This window comes from Leucopleurus acutus (assembly GCF_964270905.1).
Source record: "Leucopleurus acutus genome assembly, chromosome: 2".
NCBI classification, from domain to species: Eukaryota; Metazoa; Chordata; class Mammalia; order Artiodactyla; family Delphinidae; genus Leucopleurus; species Leucopleurus acutus.
The window spans coordinates 125,927,558-125,946,083 of record NC_139143.1 but is presented as its reverse complement, the minus strand read 5'-3'; the positions used below and the strand labels follow the sequence as shown (position 1 = coordinate 125,946,083).

At 41.7% G+C, this 18,526-nt stretch overlaps 1 protein-coding gene across 6 annotated transcripts in view; it reads left to right on the top strand.

Annotated features, from left to right (window-relative positions):
- The window catches only part of AK5 (adenylate kinase 5), a gene marked incomplete at both ends in the record, with an annotated part of 236,929 nt that overhangs the window by 171,808 nt on the left and 46,595 nt on the right, over positions 1–18,526 (top strand). For 5 of the 6 annotated variants that reach the window (XM_082863292.1, XM_082863293.1, XM_082863290.1 and 2 more), the window contains 2 exons: positions 2,785–2,827; positions 5,029–5,073. The exons of the other annotated variant lie outside the window; for it this stretch is intronic. In XM_082863292.1, coding sequence (XP_082719418.1) covers positions 2,785–2,827; positions 5,029–5,073 — 88 coding nt within the window. The remainder of the gene's footprint in view (positions 1–2,784; positions 2,828–5,028; positions 5,074–18,526) is intronic. 6 annotated transcript variants of the gene reach the window in all.

Here is an 18,526-nt window from a genome sequence, read left to right as displayed (position 1 = left end):
TTGTTTACTATCAATGCATTCATGGAAATGAAGCTGGGGCTCATCTGAAGCACTTGGGCAAACAGAACAGAAGACTGTGAATAAGACCTGTGGATAAAAGCAGGTCAGACTCAAGAAGCCAAATAAAGGTCAGAAAGGCCCTTTTATAACCTGGTGCATTGTTTTATGAATTCAGATTAACCCTGATCAAACTCCCAAGACATGATAGCCAGGTACAAGAAAGATCTGTTACAGTTTGGTCTATAAGGTGGGTGTAAGTCTGATAATTCAACAATAATATTAAAAATTGAGAGAAAAGGGGCTTCCCTGGTGGCGCAGTGGTTGAGAGTCCGCCTGCCGATGCAGGGGACACGGGTTCGTGCCCCTGTCCGGGAAGATACCACATGCCACGGAGTGGCTGGGCCCATGAGCCATGGCCGCTGAGCCTGCACGTCCGGAGCCTGTGCTCTGCAACGGGAGAGGCCACAACAGTGAGAGGCCCGTGTACCCCCCCCCCAAAAAAAAAATTGAGAGAAAAGACCTCATGGTTTCCTCTTAACGTTACCTGAATATATTCAATAGCTGTTTGACAAGCAATAAGCAGAGTCTGATTAAACGATTCTTTTCCAGCAAAGGCTACTGAGCCTCTTTCTATGTAGCTGCATCTTAGGCAAACATATTAATTGCTTCAAGTAGGTCCCTGTCTCACGTGGGCTTCCCTAGAAGCAGAGGCTAAGATGGGGATTCTTTGCAAGTGTGTTATTAGGTGTGCTCTCGCGAGACAGGGAGAGACGCAGGATAGGGCAGGGGGAGAAGCCAGCTGGATATTAGCTTCAACTTGATCTCAGGGGGACCACTGGGGAACAACTTATACCAGTCATCCCAGCTTGAGGGAGGGACCAGACTCCTGTGTGCTCTTAGCAGCAGCTGGGGGATGGGTGTACCAGCCAGCTGAGCAGCAGGACACTAACAGGTCCACTATGGTAGCTAAGATGATGGGACTAAATCTCTAGGAGCCAGACTGTGTGGTAGGAGATGCAGTTCTCATCCCAACCCTGGCCTCACTAAGGACATGATGATATGGCCACGGGCCCCTCACATGGCCTCTGCAACTACCAATTTCCTCATCTGTAAAATGGGAGAGCAGGGGTGGTAGAGTTGGATTAGACGATCCCTGCACAATGTGAAATGCAATGATTTCAGTAAGGGTAGTGGGCGGAGGCTCACTGAGGAATAGTGGATGTTTTCTTCTATTCATGGAAAGGAGTTAATTAATGTAAATGTGTCCCTGAATAACTAGTCCATTGAATACTCTTCCCTCACCTGGAATAGCTCTGGATACACAGGCAAATCTAGGAAGACAAGCAATAAAGTTGCCCTGAAGGCGTATGTTCTAAAAAAGGATGGCAAGGCTCTGTTTTCAAACAAAGTGCTTTTGTGGCAGTTTACCTAAAGGGAGCATTAATACAACCAGGCAACCTCATTTAACTGACTCCTGTATCAAAGCAAATTAGAGGCAAGAGGCTGGAGTAAAGCATGAGCCAGAGGCTGTCCCTGAAAAACTACACAGCCTCTAGGGAGAGCAGTTTGGAAACATCTATCCAAATTATAAATACATTTATTCTTTGCCTGCACAGCACGCTCTCTGGGAATTTATCCTACAGGTATATATGTGTGAAATGACATTTATATGAGTTTACTCATTGTGCTACTTTTTCAAAAATAGTCCAAGATTGCGAACAACTCAATGGTCCATCAATAAAGAACTAGTTAAAAACAATAACAACTATGGTACCTTCCATACACAGTGGAATACTGTATAACCCAAGAACATCTGTACGGATACAGAAGGTTCTCCTGGATATATTGATAAGTGAAAAAGCAAAGGGAAGAACAGTATTATCAGATTAGTATGTATATTATAAACACATATGCATACATAATATGTTTGCTTCTTTCTGTGTAATGGACGTAATAAGATCATATAGTTATACTCAAGTGTATCCATAGATATCTAGAAGTCAGTTTTTGTGTATCTGGAAAGATACCCCCCAAAAAACTTTTATGAGTGGTTATCTCTAAGGGATGAGGGAGTGAGAAAATGGGATGGATAGAGACATAGGTGAGAGTGAGAAATCTCACCAATGCCTTTTTACAGATTTCCTTTCTGGATTTTTTTCCCAACCATCATAGGTTTTTCTGTAAGGAAAAAGGGGGAGCTGTTTGATTAAAACATAAAATGGAAATTTAAAAGGCAGGCATCAATCAAAGCTGGTCATTCCAACTTCCCTTATCTCATGCTTTCGTTCAGGGATTGGCAAACTGAGGCTGTTGGTTAAGTAGTGAGACCATATGGCTCACAATGCTGAAAATGTTTACTATCTGGCCCTTTCCAGAAAGTTTGCCAAGTCCAGCTGTAAATCATGGAGTTGTTTGTAAAATAGCTGTACTCCTCCTATCAGTGGGCTTCAAGTACTTCTAGCAGTTTTGTCTTCTTTACATCAGATTTTCTGACCACAGAGAGTTATGCACCAAGTAAAAAGGCAGGATATTGCACCTGTTACAAAGAGCATGAGCTCCGGGGACAGACAGCCCAGGTTTAAATCTGGGCTTTGTCCCTCATGACTATGTGGCCTTGGGCAACTAACTTCTTGAACTCAGTATGGTTTTCATCTGTAAAAGCTGGGCAATAATGGTACCTCCTTCACAGAGTCGTTTGGAAGGTTAAGTATGTTAATGCTGGCAAGAAGTTTAGTACAATGCCTGTTAGTATTATCATCTAATATTTTGATTTTTTATAAACAGGGTGATGACCAGTTAAATGTGTTTGAAGAAGACACCATAGGAGGTGAGCTTTCTTTACTGATCAGACCAAAGTTGTCATTTTAGTAGCTCTGAGCATGTCTTTTTTATTAAACACCACTAAGAGATAACAATCTACCAACAGCTTGTACTTTTCCCTTAGCCAGGGAACATGATTAAGATTGGGACTCTTTGGATCTCTCCCCTTTTGGTCCATGTAAAGAATCAAAGGGACACCTTACTAAGAGATGCATTTCCTCACTGCCCAGAGAACACGAGCCCCAAGACACTCAGTGAAGAGAGGATGCTCTGGTTAAAATGTTTGGAAAACACAATACCCAATCCCCTTTGGAAGATTCACATATATAAGAGCACAGCAAGACTCCCACATGTCCTGTAGGAAAGAGAGCTGGCTATCTTTAATTCACCATTCTTCAAATTTTATTGGAACACAAAAGTCTTTTTCCTGCATCGTGGTTACTACTCTGCAGTGTACCATTGGGATGCAACTTAAGAAACACCTAAATTATACTGCTTCATAATTTTGTCATGTTAAAAGTCTTGCCAAAACTAAAAAAATCCAACCATAATTAGCTACACATGGAACTGAAAATAGATAAAATTATGTGAATTTGACCAGAAAAAGATAAGTTTCATGATTGCCCTAGAAAAAAAATACCTGCTATCATTTCCACTCTGTGATAACTGTTGTTATAATTATGGTCACTGGAAATATATTTACATTGACTGGGAGCATATACAAGTAAGTGAATTGGCTTTCTAAATAACCCCAGCTCTAATCCTGCTGCTCCATGAGCATGGGGTAGTAGATAAAGTGTCATTTGATGATAATGGCAAAAGCAGGATGTAAAAATTGCAGTCACCAAATCACATAATGGTGACTCATGAGGAAAAGGCACATAAACATGAAGCAAGTGCAAATAATCAACTCAGCCCCAACTGGATGGGGATTGATTGATTGCTGAATAACGTTTCCTCTTTTCCTGGTTATAAAATTAACACACATTCATGTGGAAATTTTTTTAAGGTAGAAAATAAGAGCCATCTAAGACCTTATGACCTCTGAATAATCATGGGTAACATTCTGGTTTATTTTATTGCAGTGTACTGTCTATATACCTATCTTTACCTAGTTGAGAATACATGTGTATATACAAACATTATCTCCAATATTTTGTACCTATCATAACAAAAGCCTGTTCCCATGTCATTGAAAACTCTCTATAAACTTAATTTGTAATGACCACATTGTATGAATGTACTATCATTTTATGAATGTACCATCACTAATTTTTAAAAATAACTAGTAATTTTAAAAAAAGAACTATTTTTTTAAACTGGAATAAGATAACCATACTACTACTAATACTAACAATAATAACCACTTTCCTAGATTGCAAATACATTAAATGTTGCTCAGCTTCATAAAAGTAAACTAGAAGAAAAAAGCAAACTAGAAGAAAAAAGCAAACTAGAAGTATGGAGAACATGAGATGACCATTTGGCTCCACAAGTTAAAAGCATCAATCTATCTGCCTTTAACAGAAAGCTCCAGATAACACTCGATTTTTCCAGTCACCATGGGCTACTCTGTAAAGAGACTGAAGCATCTGTTTGATTTCAGAGAACGATAACAAAAAATCCTTTCATGTGAAAACCAAATGGTTCCAAAGACCCCCAAATTCACCTCTTTCCTCTGTTTCCAGCTCTTTTTCCCTTGTCTCCTTCTTCTTCTACCCCAACTCAATTCTTCATGCCCTATTCCCTCTCTCTCTCTCTCTCTGTCGCTCTCTGTCTCTATCTCTCTCTGGTAGAGTTGGGCCTTTCACTCAACTAATAGTGGATTCCTGCAAAAATGTAGCATTGTGTATATAAGTGAACCACTTCATGACTACCTACTACATCACGTGACAACTGGAAATCTTTTAGGGCTCCGCAAACTCTGCAGAGTTTCGCACTTTGCCAAAAATCCCTAATCATTCCTTTGCCTTAAAGCAGTGGTTCCCAAGATTCAGTTCTCACTCCCCACCTTCATGACTTTTGTTTTATCTCTATCCTATCTATTCTCTATATATTATATAGAATACTGTATACTATAATACATAATGTAATAGTATATATTATACTATACTATATACTATATAATACTATATACTATATAGTATAAAACCAGGGTTTCAATACAGTTTTTCTTTCTGTATAACTTAAATTATTCTTATTTTAAAGGTTTCATGGAAGATTTGAGAAAGTGTAAAATTATTTTCCTGATTGGTGAGTAACAACCCTCAAATTTTCAAATGTAATTGCTAATAATAACAATGTGGTAAGGAAAAAAGACTACTCATTTCTCAACCTGTTTTGAAGTCTTGGCCCTTTTTTAGTCAAGATTACACCCCCGAGGCTTCCGGATCATTCCTTTCATTTATACAGTTTTATATTACTTTGGCTTTGTATCTTTTCAGCATAGACAAAGCAGGACTCTAAGGAATATCAAACTCCTGAGTTTAGCTCTATGATAATAAAATGCATTATAATCCCACGGGTAAAAGGATACCTACGTCTATTAAAATCTAACACCTTTTCTGTTTGAACAATGACCTGCTCCTCCCTAAACTAAATACATCAGTAACCACATATTCAAGTATACCTTAATAACCATACCCTGCATTCCATACAGCTAACAACAAAAACAATCTCGTTTGTTTTATGCCCTAGTACAAAGAAACTGATTGGGAAACAAATTGTGGGATAAAATTCATTTCAGGTTAACCAGCATTTTCTGAGCACCTGTTATGTTCCAAGTTATCTCGTTTAATCCTTACACAATCTTATAGGTTGGCGGTCCATCCCTATTACATATCTATTACACAGACAAGAAAAGTGAGCCTCAGAAGGTTAAGCAACTTGTCCAAGGTCACAGAGCTTATTAGTATGAGAACCAGATTTCCAGTTTTTCTCTTGGGAATAAATGGGACTAGTTGCACAGCAGTTAAGATTACATAGAATAGGACAAAATATCATCAGATCACCTCCCAAAACTTAGTGCTTTTCCCTCTAGCTAGTCAAGTCTATAGAAAAGTTAATACACTCAATACTGTACATTTTTCAGAAAATACCTATTTATATTCAGAAATAATGAAAAGGTCCACACCTCCTCAATGAGTGGGAAAAAGAATGGTTATCAGCACCCTAGAAATATACTCAGATATACTTAGAATCTTGCACCCTAAAGTCAGGATTCTTCCTTGGAAATCTCTCAGTAAACCTCCCTCATTGTCAGATGAAGAAACTGAGTCACAGAGAACTTAAGGGGTTTGAGGCAGGTCATTCAAGCAACTGGTGGCAGAGAGGAGACCAGGGTCCATGGCTGTGGTTCCCCATTTCCGGGCCCTCCTCACCCCACCACTGAGTTATGTGGGTTGTCACCCTAGATGGTCCCCCACATTTAATCATCCACCAACTACTTACTGAATATTGGACCCATGCTGGGCAGTGAGCAGGGATCAGAGAGTTTCCATCTTAGAGGAAAAGGAGAACTAATCAAATTATTATCACAAACCTTGAAAAGCATTGGGAAGGAAATGAGCTGAAACAGCGAACAAGCAGGGTGAAGTGTTTGGGGTAAAAATGGGTGATCAGGGAAGGCCCTGTGAAAGCGACATTTAAGCAGGGAACTAAAGGAAAAGATGGATGACTGAAGGGATTAGTGGGAGGTGAGAGGAAGACGAAGTCTAGCCAAAGTGAACAGCGTGTCTAAGCAGTGAGAATTCTTGAGCTCAACTGAACTCTGTTTCTGACCTGCTTGTCTCTAGTTGACCTTAGCCTTGGGAACTGGATGGACAATTGCCTCACTTAGTTTGCATTCTTTTCAGAAAGTAAAAGTACATTATGTCTACTCCTTACCTAAAAGAAACTCATCATCATAATTTCAAAGAAAATTCCCTTTTCCACACAAATTTTAATCAATTATCTTGGCATCTAGAGTATACACAATAAATTATACTTTCTGTCCAGCTTTTATCTTAGAGGCCAAATTAGGAAAAGGGGAAACTCTTTAAACTTGAAGTTCAGGAATCCAAAGAATGAGGCTTTATTATCACATAGCAATCTGTGTTTTTAATAATGTGGTCCAAAAAAAAGCTTTTTAAAATAGTACAGCATGTTTTGTGGTGGTTGTTATTGTCTCTAAGAATAATATTATTTCAGATGTACCCATTGTTTGGCACCATACTTGAATTTTGAGTGTATTTTCAAATATTGCTTCTATCTAGCCAGGCCTAAAGATCTCAGCTCATCTGTTACTAAGCCCATGCCCTTCAGAAGGTGAAATAGCACAATATAAAATCTGGCATCAGGACTTCCCTGGTGATCCAGTGGTTGAGATACCGTGCTTCCAATGCAGGGGATGCGGGTTTGATACTTGGTTGGGGAACTAAGATCCCACATGCCATGCAGTGCGGCCAAGAAAACAAAAAAGTCTGGCACCAGACAAACCTTAAGACCCTCCAGGGTCCACAGACCACACTAAAAACTGCCGCTCTGAATAAAGGTTTTTCTTTTTTTTTATATCAACCAGACTGTCCTGTGCTTCAACTTGTTAGTCAGTCACTATTCTAGAAAAGAAGGATTTCAGCTTACTGTTTGGGCCATGTACAAAGCAACTGCAATGAGAAGGAAAATGATGGTTCTCCTTCTAGGCTATTTACTGGATTCTGCTTGAAAATTAAGGCTTTACTTCTAAATATACTTAAGCCTTGAACAGCATGGGTTTGAACTGCACGGGTCCACCTCTACGCTGATTTTTTTCAATAATAAATACTACAGTACTACCCGGTCCAGGTTGGTTAAATCCACGGATTCAGAACCACGTATCAGCAGGAACCAAGTATTCAGAGAGCTGGCTATAAGTCATACATGGATTTTTGACTGCAGGGAGGGTTCGCACCCCTAAGCCCCGCATTGTTCAAGGATCGACTGTACTTTCTCGACAGATGGCAGGATGGTATTTTGAGGCTGTATTATTGCAGGTCAATTTGAAGCTCATAAAAATACTCAGGCTGTCGTCGACACACCCATAGCAGTTTTGATGAGCTTTAATCAACCACAGTCAGCTGATTTCAGTAAAGTAAGTGTGGTTTTGTCTATATGAGAAGATGGCTGAATTTTTCGTTTTTCAAATTATTGTCCTGACAGCTACCAAGACAGGTGGGGTTATAGTATTAGCCAGAACCTAGGTTGACATCTTCACTGTTAGTCTTAAGATAATAATATTAATATTCCTAAAGTATCCTGGTTTAAAGTCTCCTGGTTCCCTTTTGCCCAGAGAAGGGTCCAACTCCTTAGTCTGGCCTCCAAGCTCTCTCCCTACTGGCCTCAACGTGTCTTCCCCTTTTCCCACACAGGAGTCTTCAGCCCCAACCTCACCTGCACCATTATTATCTCTTGAACTTTCCCCTGCTTTTGCCAGTCCTCTCACCTGAAATGTCTTCTCCCCTGACTGATCATGCCCCAAGGTCAGGTTTAATTCTTAGGTCTCTGTGCGGTCTTCTCTGATCTCCAGCCTTCCTCCGCTGTGCTTCTCCATCCCTGTGTCTGCATCACTCACTTAGATGCCCCAGAATGACTAGAACAACAAATATTTGTTGGAATAATGAATTCTTTAGGAAGCAGTGTGGTCAGTTTCCGTAACAACTGAAATAGCAGTTGGAATTCCTGGACCAGAACTGACAGGCTGCTTCTGGCAGGTTGGTTTTCAGGTTAACTATGAACCTAACCAGACGCTTCTTACGCCATGTGGCTGCTGCCTTCTCACGGAGAACAAGCCACACAACTCCGCCCCATTCCAAGCTGCTGCTATTTCCTGCTCATTTGCAAAATAGTTTTAAGTGGGGACAAATAATTGCACTGACTACCCTCTGAGTCAAAAAATTGTTCAGAGAAAGTGTACCGTCTGGATCAAAGGGAAAAGTGACAAGGATGGACCTAGTTGGCCCTTTGAATGTTGTGAAAATTATTGCCTCTGAGAAAATTATTGCTACTGAGAAGGCAGCTCAGTAGATATTTATAGAGAAATGCCTTCCAAAGAACAGATAAGAGATCTCACAGGATAGGGCCTGGTGATCAAAAGGATTGAAAAGGGTTCTATGGTTGTTCACAAACAAGATATAAGAACTGTGCTGGGGACTTCCCTGGTGGCGCAGTGGTTAAGAATCTGCTTGCCAAGGCAGGGGACACGGGTTCGAGCCCTGGTCCGTGAAGATCCCACATGCTGCAGAGCAACTAAGCCCGTGCGTCACAACTACCGAGCCTGTGCTCTAGAGCCCGCGAGCCACAACTACTGAGCCTGTGAGCCACAACTACTAAATCCCATGCTCCTAGAGCCCGTGCTCCACAACAAGAGAAGCCACTGCAGTAAGAAGCCCATGAACTGCAACGAAGAGTAGCCCCTGCTCGCCGCAACTAGAGAAAGCCCTCACACAGCAATGAAGACCCAATGCAGCCAAAAATTAATTAATTGATAAATTAAAAAAAAAAAGAAGAAGAACTGTGCTGAAGACTGGGATGCAATCATTGCCGAAAACAGAAAATTATTTGGAAAATGCAAAATATCTTAAAGAGCCCTGTGACATCCCATTAACAGGCTCCTACAGTTTTTCACAACCTTTTCTGGTACATTTTTTTCCTTTTTTCTTTTTTTAAATCTCTTGATCATTATCTTGCTATTATCCAATCTATTTTGGCTTCTTTTTCCCTTCTCTGCTTTTCATGGCCTGCCTATCCCCCAAATGTAACATAACCTGAATTCCCATTCCCATTGAATTCCTATCCAAAGCCTTGGTAGAAGTTCTTCAGTTTGGAAAATCATCTGACTTTACAGGAGAAGTGTGAGACTAATGGCATAATGATCAAGACATCATTCAATGGCTGTAGCTTTCAGTGTAGCAGGAACACAGAGGGCCTTGTGTACCTTGGCATTGGTGCTGAACTACCGCTTTTAACTAGTAAGCTTTGGGAGGTACTTGTATAATATTTTGTGTTATTCTGTGCATTTTTTCACCACCGCACAACTAGTCCTATTTATTTCCTGGAGGAAAACTAAAGAAATGAGAATTTTTGCTTAAAACCCAATATCTCAATGCCTGTCATTATTTTATTAAGGTCTATTGTCATTTCATAGTTGCCCTGTTATTAAAGAACTATGAATAAATCTAACTCTTAGAGAGTATTTCCTTGGAGATCAGGTTAAACACTTTTGGTGGAATTGACTCATGTATTTGGTCACATTACAAATGAAAATGAAATCTGATTGTTTTAACTTGATGTAGCTATGATAGAAGCCAATGTTTACTGAACACTTACACAGCAGGCACTGTACAAAATGCTTTATAATGTTATCTTACTTAATGTATCTGCTCTATGGAGTATTATCGCCATCCTATTTTTCAAGTAAGACGTCAGAGAGTTAAGTAATTTACTAGTAAATGATGGATCCAGGGCTTGAAAGTTTGGATTTTATCATTAGCAAAGATGCTGCCAGTTGTTTTCCTTGAAGTGACAGGCTCACTTTATTACTTTTCAAGAAAATGTTTGCCAGATACTCAAGTTTGAGAAACGATAGCTTTATCTGTTATTCAGTCTTTCAGAAGGTAAAAATGGTGTTCAACTAAAAAACAGCTAGTTCAACAACTCAAACGATCACACAGTGCTTTTCTTGAGAAAACCATTAAATGTACCTGGCTGTGCTGAAGTGCCTTACGCATCGTCCCATTTTGTCTCACAAAATATTACAATAATATGTACTTAAGGTCAAAATTAAACTTTTTCATTGCTTCATCAAGAGCATTCTTAAGTAACAATGGCATTGTTTTCTTCTTTCTTTCTTTCTCTCTTTCTTTCTTTCTTTCTTTCTTTTTTTCTGTGAGTTCATGGTGGTGAAGAATACTAGAATAATTGGCTTTGATTGGCACCACAGGTTTACATCCATTGCTTTTGCATCATCAGTGAAAAGCAAATATCCTCTTAGTATTGTAATCAAAATAGGGGACCGGAGTCTGTGGACCACACTATGAGAACCCTAGGGTTAATTAGATTTGGGGGTGTGTTGTTCGGCAGCTATATGAAACCCCAGACTTAGTGTTTGGGAGATCTTGGAGGGAAAAACTCCCTTGTGCCTTGTTTTCACTTGTCCTTTCAAAAGCAAATAACCGGGACTTCCCTGTTGGCACAGTGGTTAAGAATCTGCCTGCCATTGCAGGGGACACAGGTTCAATCCCTGGTCCAGGAAGATCCCACATGCTGCAGAGCAACTAAACCGGTGTGCCACAACTACTGAGCCTGTGTGCCACAACTACTGAGCCCGTGTGCCACAACTACTGAGCCCACGTGCCTAGAGCCTGTGCTCCACAACAAGAGAACCCACCGCAATGAGAAGCCCATGCACCGCAATGAAGAGTAGCCCCCACTTGCCACAACTAGAGAAAGCCCGAGCGCAGCAACGAGGACCCAAAGCAGCCAAAAATAAATAAATTATTTTTTTTAAAAAAAAGCAAATAACCTCACAAATGTGAGGTTAGGGGAAAGGGGTGCATCTACCAAAAGTCCCTGGTTCTCTGGGCTCCTGTGGGCCTGGAAAAGTTCTGAACGTTTCTCTGTACCCCGTCATACAAGGGATGCCTGAAAGGAAAGTCTGGGTGCTAGTCAGAACTGGCAAAGAGAAATGCATCTGGAGGACCAGGAGGAGACTTCAGAAAAGGGACTGAATGGAAGGTGGAGGGGACACACCCCAGGGAACTAACAGCACCAGGAAGACCAGGACTGAAGGAAGGGTGAAGAAAACCCTCCAGATGGGAGACAGCGCTGACTTGGAAACTGAACTTCGAGCCTGTCCAAGTCCACTTGGGCTAACAAAATACCATAGACTAAAAAACAGAAATTTATTTCTCACTGTTCTAGAGACAGGAAGTCTAAGATCAAAACACCGACAGACTCAGTGACTGGTGAGAACCTGTTCCTGGTTCCTATACAGCCATCTTCTCACTGTGCCCTCACATGGCGGAAGGGGCTAGAGAGCTCTCTGGGGCCTCTTTTATAAGGACACTAATCTTATTCATGGGGTCTCCACCCTCGTGACCCACGCACCTCCCAAAGGCCCCACCTCCTAATACCATCACATTAGACTTTAGGATTTAACATAGGAATTGCGGGGGGGTGGTGGGGGACACAAAGAACTGGACTATCAGGGTTATCAAAAATGATTGGATTAGCCTAAGAAAACCCAGCCTAGACTTGGTTGAGTTTCCACTATGAAAAGAAAACAGGCAGCTCATGAGCTAGGCTGAGTTCACATAGAGAAATAAGTTTCCATCTGACTCCAAAGCCTGTGGCTTGCCCTAACTGTGAAACATCATCCCTGCTCTAGACACAGCCGCGTGATTGCCACGGCTCTTTCTCCCCTGAAGGGGTGCAGTTACTAAGGGGCCCTTTGGCACTCACCCTGGCCGATACCTGTTTTTCAAAGTCCAGGCCACTCAGGATGGAAGTAACGGGAGACACACTGGAAAGACCAAGACAATCTCAAATATATTTACAAAACAATGGGATATCTTCTAACGTTGGAGAAATGCAGGCATTGCGTGCTGACTATGAACCTACTTAATTACATAAACCTTTTCACTGCAAAAAGCTCTAAGTATGTTTGACTAGAACAAAACACTTTCTTCATTTATACAGACCAAATTAATGAACCTTTATCAAGGACTCACTATGCTTAAAGAACTGTGAGTTTCAAAAAGACATTAAACAATCCTTGGAACACTGCATGACATGGCAGAGGGGATTTTTTTCTCCATGTTTTTAAAATTATTTCCTCAAAGAAAAGAACGTTGCTGAGTTACGTCATCCAGAAGGGCAAATTATTGTTAAAAGGAAAAGAGCACAAGTGAGTAAGTTTTACCAGGTAAAGTGAAGGTGACCTCACACCCTCACACTCATTGTCTCCCTACCCATTTGTTGAGCTCTTTTTGGAAATGCCGTTAATTCACCAACAGTCACCTGGTGAAGTTTTAGGTACTGAGCCTGTTCACTCAGTCAAGGCCACATCTCCAAGCTTGACTCACTGAAAGCCCCTTTTGCTTGTTCCAAGACCCATGAAGGATGATCACTGGACGCTGTCAGATGCTATAGACCCAAGACCCAGCACTGGAGATGAGAGAACACCCAAAATCTTATGTTTGTGTCCAAGCTCTGTGTGCCTTTGGACCAATCCCTTAGCCTCTCTATAACATAATTATTCTCCAGTTTGTGGGTCGCCCACCCAAGAGTATGGGATTTGATTATATCTCTAGTCTGTCCCTCCTACCTATCTTGTGGTTCCGTCTTTATGTCTTTAGCTGTAGAGGATCTTTTCTAGCTGGTTTCAGTCTTTTTCAACAATGGTCATTCTGCAGATTGTGATTTTGGTGTGCTCATGACAGGAGGTGAGCTTAGGGTCCTTCTACTCTGCCATCTTTGTCACTCATCTCCTAGCCTCTCTGAATTTCTTTTAAATGGCAAAATAATGTTTGTCCTCTATTCACCCCAAGTTTGAATAGCCAATGAGTTGACATGTTGCGAACTGTTTTCTTAATTGGAAGCATGTACAGCAGAGACATGGCCGCAAGGAAATGAAGTGTGAAGACAACTGAATAAGCCAAAGTTCCCATCCTCTACCTCAAAAATGTTTATTTTATTTACCTCATAAGAATATTAAAACTGGCATATACTGGGGACTTACTATGTTCCATATACTGTGCCATCTTTATACATATTATCTTATTTAATCATCAGATCAATCATCTGTACTCATATACTTCCCCATTTTACAGATGAAGAAATGGAGGTCCAGAAAGGTTAAGTAAATTTCCTAAGGTTGCACAGTTAGTAAGTGACAGACTTAAGACTCAGACCAAATTTCTCAGACTTCAAAGCTCATGCTATCGAAGGGTATGTAAATATATAGTGAGGAGGCCAAAATCTAGGTGTGGTTGTGAGACTATGGTAGATGAGGGAAGGGCTTGCCATAATTCTTTGAATACGTACCTCAATTTTCTATTTTACTTTGTTCCTGTATATTTAGCTATTGATGTCTGAAAACAATGACAAAATAATAAGACATCAAATGAGTATCAATGAAACAGACCTCTGAGTGCCCCAGCTATGTCTCTCCCAGTTATATGAAATTCCGTATTAACTTCAAAAAAGGAAACAATTTGATGCCATATCTGAAGCATTACTGAACCCCTCCCAGAGCACATTGATTTCAGAATATATTGATACATTGCGTCTTTTACTAAGACATATTGTGGGTACCTTTTTGTGAGCTTTACCAAAACTATTTCAGAAGGCCAAGGGCTGCAACTAGCAAATGTCTGAAGATGTAGTGCTGGGTGGATCTGAGGATGCTTGGTGCTTCTGGTGCTTTCTTGTGGGTTGGATGGAGTACCCTGACTCCATATTGATCTCAAACGATGGCTTAGTATGGAGGTGGAGGAAAAAATGGCCTAAGCTAAAGGATACATAGACTTTAAGGGGGCTGCTTAACTCCCCGAATGATACATCTGTTCCCTTGCTGCTATATTAAATTATTCCATTAGGTATATATTCTTTTGGGTTACTTTCATTAATTCATTTGGTACATTTTTTTGAGTTTCTACTATATGTCAGCAAAGAGATAGACTTAAGTGTACAAAGAAAAAAGACAAGACTACCTAATCTCAAGGAGCTCACGTTGTAGGAAGGGGACAAAGAAATGGTACAGCTGGTACATGCAATGGCAGAAACATAGGTGATAGAGAGAAAGATGAAGTGGGGACGTGAGGGTGGAGAGGGGAGAGTCAGAGCTGAGTCCTGAGGAAGAAAAGGAATTGGCCAAGTGCAAGTGGGAAGATGACTGGGGTGGGCCCACGCACAGAGAGGGAAAAAGTGTGCAAGAGGGAGCCCCAGAGGTGAGGGGGTGGGAAGTGGTACGAGGCAGAGCTGGAGATGAGACAAGGTCTGGATCGTGACCAGGCTAAGAGATATGAACTTAATCCTGTAGCAGTGAGGAGCCGTCAGGGCTTTTCCTCAGTCACGTGTCATCAGACGCAGGTTTCAGAAAGAGCACCGTGACAGCAGGGAATGGGAGCCAAGGCTACGGTGGGGAGGTCAGTCCACAGGTCATCTGGATGGTCATACAGGTGAGGAACAAAGAGGCAGTTGAAAGGGAAAAGAGGAAACAGATCCAAGAGATTGTGGGGCGTAGAATCAACAGGATTTATAGATCTAGGGCTTCCCTGGTGGCGCAGTGGTTGAGAGTCCGCCTGCCGATGCAGGGGACACGGGTTGAGGTCCGGGAAGATCCCACATGCCGCGGAGCGGCTGGGCCCGTGAGCCATGGCTGCTGAGCCTACGCGTCCAGAGCCTGTGCTCCGCAATGGGAGAGGCCACAACAGTGAGAGGCCCACGTACTGCAAAAAAAAAAAAAAATCCATTGTGTGTACAGGTGAATGAGAAGAATTAGCATGACTCAGAAGTGGCTGGTTTAGACCACCGGGTGGACAGAGGTGCCATTCAAGGAGACAAGGAATGTGGGGTAGAAGTGGGTTTTGGGGAGCCATAAAGAGTTCAGTTCTAAACATTTCAAGACTGAGATGCTTCTGGGACATCCAGAGATAATGTCCATTCAACAAGAGGTTTTTGAGATCTGGTACCCAGAATACAAGTTCTGGCTATAGACAGAGATGTAGAATTCACCAGGATATCAATGGTAGGTGAGGACATGTATGTGGGAGAGATCACCCAGTGAGCTTGGGTAGAGGGAGGCTAGAGGAAAGCTGAGATCTGGAGGCTTGGAAACACCCATGCCAGAGCAGAAGGAGGAAAGAGAGGAAAGAAGAAAACAGGAAGAAATAGTGTCATAGAAGGCAAGGGAGGAGAGAGTTTTCATCCAGGGAAGTTTAAATAAAATGTAGTGAAAAGTGTCTGTTGCGTTTAGCAACCAAAGAGCTATTGGTAACTTTGGTAAGAGCAATTCCAGTGGAAAACGAGAAAGGAAAGTCAGTGGGTTTGGGGTGATTAAGAGGTAAGGGAATGAAGATGTACTCAATTCTAAGAGAAAGAAAAGACTTAGGACAGTATCTAAAGGAAAAAGAAGCTCCAGAGTGAAATAGTTCTTAAATATAAGAGAGTCAAGCACATTTGTATAAATAGAGAGACAGTACAGAGTCTAGTTAAGAGTATGAACCACTTGAGTTCAAATCCCAGCTTTCTCATGTCCTAGCTGTGTGACCTTGGGCAACATCCTTACACTCACTCTTCCTCAGTTTCCTCATCTGTGATGTGGAAGCAATGATAGTACCAAGGTCATAGGGTTGACGTGACAATGAAATGAGTTAACACATGTCACAGTGCTCCTAGTAAACACTCAACAAGCAGTAGCCATCAGTATAACTACTGTATATTGAGTTAGGGGAGACAACCAATAAGAAAGAGAATATCTTGATAAAAGGGGGACGAAAGATGGAATCAGAAGTTAATTGGAACCTACAATTGGAACCCATCAGCAGCCATGACAGATGTTCAGAGATTGGTTAAATTGCTGTATCTGCTTCTGATGTCGTTCATTCAAATTAAACACTCCCTAAGGGATTGATTGTTGAATGGGGTGTTACCTAGAATAAGTGTGGCTGGCTAGGATCAGGGTGAGTTGAGGTGAGGAAGTATCTCTTAGACCTTTGGCTTAGGCCTGCCTGTTGGCTGCCATTTCCTCTTGTGGACACGTTCCTGAAGTTGTTTACAACAACACAACAAGTTTTTACTCTGGGAGACCATATTTAGCCTTGAGGAACGAAGCAGAATAACAAGCCAGTGATTAAGGGGGCAGTGACTGTTTTGGCCTTTGGCCTTCCTATATGTAACATTCCCAAAGTATTTCCCTCTCATTTTGCTCCAAGCTCTAGGACCGAGAGTCTCAGAGCACCTTTTTAGCTGTAAAAACATGTTCATTTGTTTATTTATTTATTTTTGGCTGCATTGGGTCCTTGTTGCTGCACGCGGGCTTTCTCTAGTTGCAGCGAGCAGGGGCTACTCTTCATTTCAGTGCACGGGCTTCTCACTGCGGTGTCTTCTCTTGTTGCAGAGCACAGGATCTAGGTACGCGGGCTTCGGTAGTTGTGGCTTGTGGGCTCAGTAGTTGTGGCGCACGGGCTCTAGAGCGCAGGCTCAGTAGTTGTGGCGCACGGGCTTAGTTGCTCTGCTGCACGTGGGATCTTCCTGGACCAGGGATCGAACCCGTGTTCCCTACGTTGGCAGATGGATTCTTATCCGCTGCATCACCAGGGAAGTCCCTTTTTAGCTGTAAATGAAATATATTTAAACCATCAGATGGTCAAGGCAATGAAGGACTCTTTCCTCGTAAGCGAATGCGGCTATTTTGCTTTAACGTGACAGGTTCCTGTGACCCAGTTGATATTTTCTTCCCATATTTTCTGGGGCACTCCTGATGGTCCTACCACTCCTCAAGGAACATCTTCTACCAGAAAGCTGATCACCATGTTCGCACCACACACTTCCCCAATGACCTTAGTTTAAAGGGGAAGGAACATATTTGGTCCAATTATATATTTCTCTGCTTGGACTAACTCCTGGAGTAAACACGTGGGAAGCTGGCATGGGCAGAGCAGTATGCAGAGCACAGTTGTGTTTTTCTTGGAAGTCCTCAGCTTGGTCTTGCGGGGGGGCAACATCTATTCATTCCAACATCTATTGTTGAGAATGGAAGAGAATGTTAAGCAGTGAGAAACCTGGCACTTAGTAGGTGTTCAATATAAGTCTTTAGAATGAATGAATGAATGAGAAAGCAAGATGATGATGAGCTAAGATTAAGTTATTGTCCCCACATTCCCCATGCTCAGCTGTGGTAAATAAAGACACGGTGTCAGAAATAACAGTATTAACCTGTCTTCTAATAACCATTTGGAGTCATAATTATAAGAGCAGAGGTTTTAAGTAAAACTATAAGGCTTGGCCATTTTTAAGAACCAGCTATAACTAAGAGATTCTTCCTCTGGATGGGTCCTGAAAGAGCAATATGGACTCTTCACGAAGTCTTCCTGGCCCCTTCTCACCAAACAAAGACAAAAACAAATATGGCTTTTGCTGGGTAAGGTAGCATATGGCTTCTGTATCAGAATCAAGTTCCAGTCACAACTATGTAGCTAGCATAGATGCCAGGAAGCATACAAAATACAAAACAAAGAGCTAGCAAATCATTCCATTGGTTGTACTGATTTCCAAGTGTCACCATCCTTCAGAGGAGGGAGTATGGACTGGAGTTCATATGTTGCTAAATTGTCATTAAAGATAGGAGAGCAAGAAAAAGCTGAACTATGCATCATCACTACAGTAAATATAAGGGAGAATTTTTTAAATTTTTAATGTCATCACCCCTCAAGGAGCTTATAATCTATTTGATGAAGCAAGGATTAATGCTTATGAAAACTTTAGAACCAATACAGGACAGGTAGACAAAGGAGCTGTTCAGTGAGTGTTAGCAGGGATGAGGGGATGAAGAAAGCACAATGGCTGAATGGTCGGGAGCCCCTTTTTGGAGAAGCTGAGAACCAAGGGGAGCCTCAGCGAATGGGTGGGGTCCTCTAAGTTTGGGAGAGGGTTGGGGAGATGGGGGGCTCCAAGAAGGGAAATTTTAAGT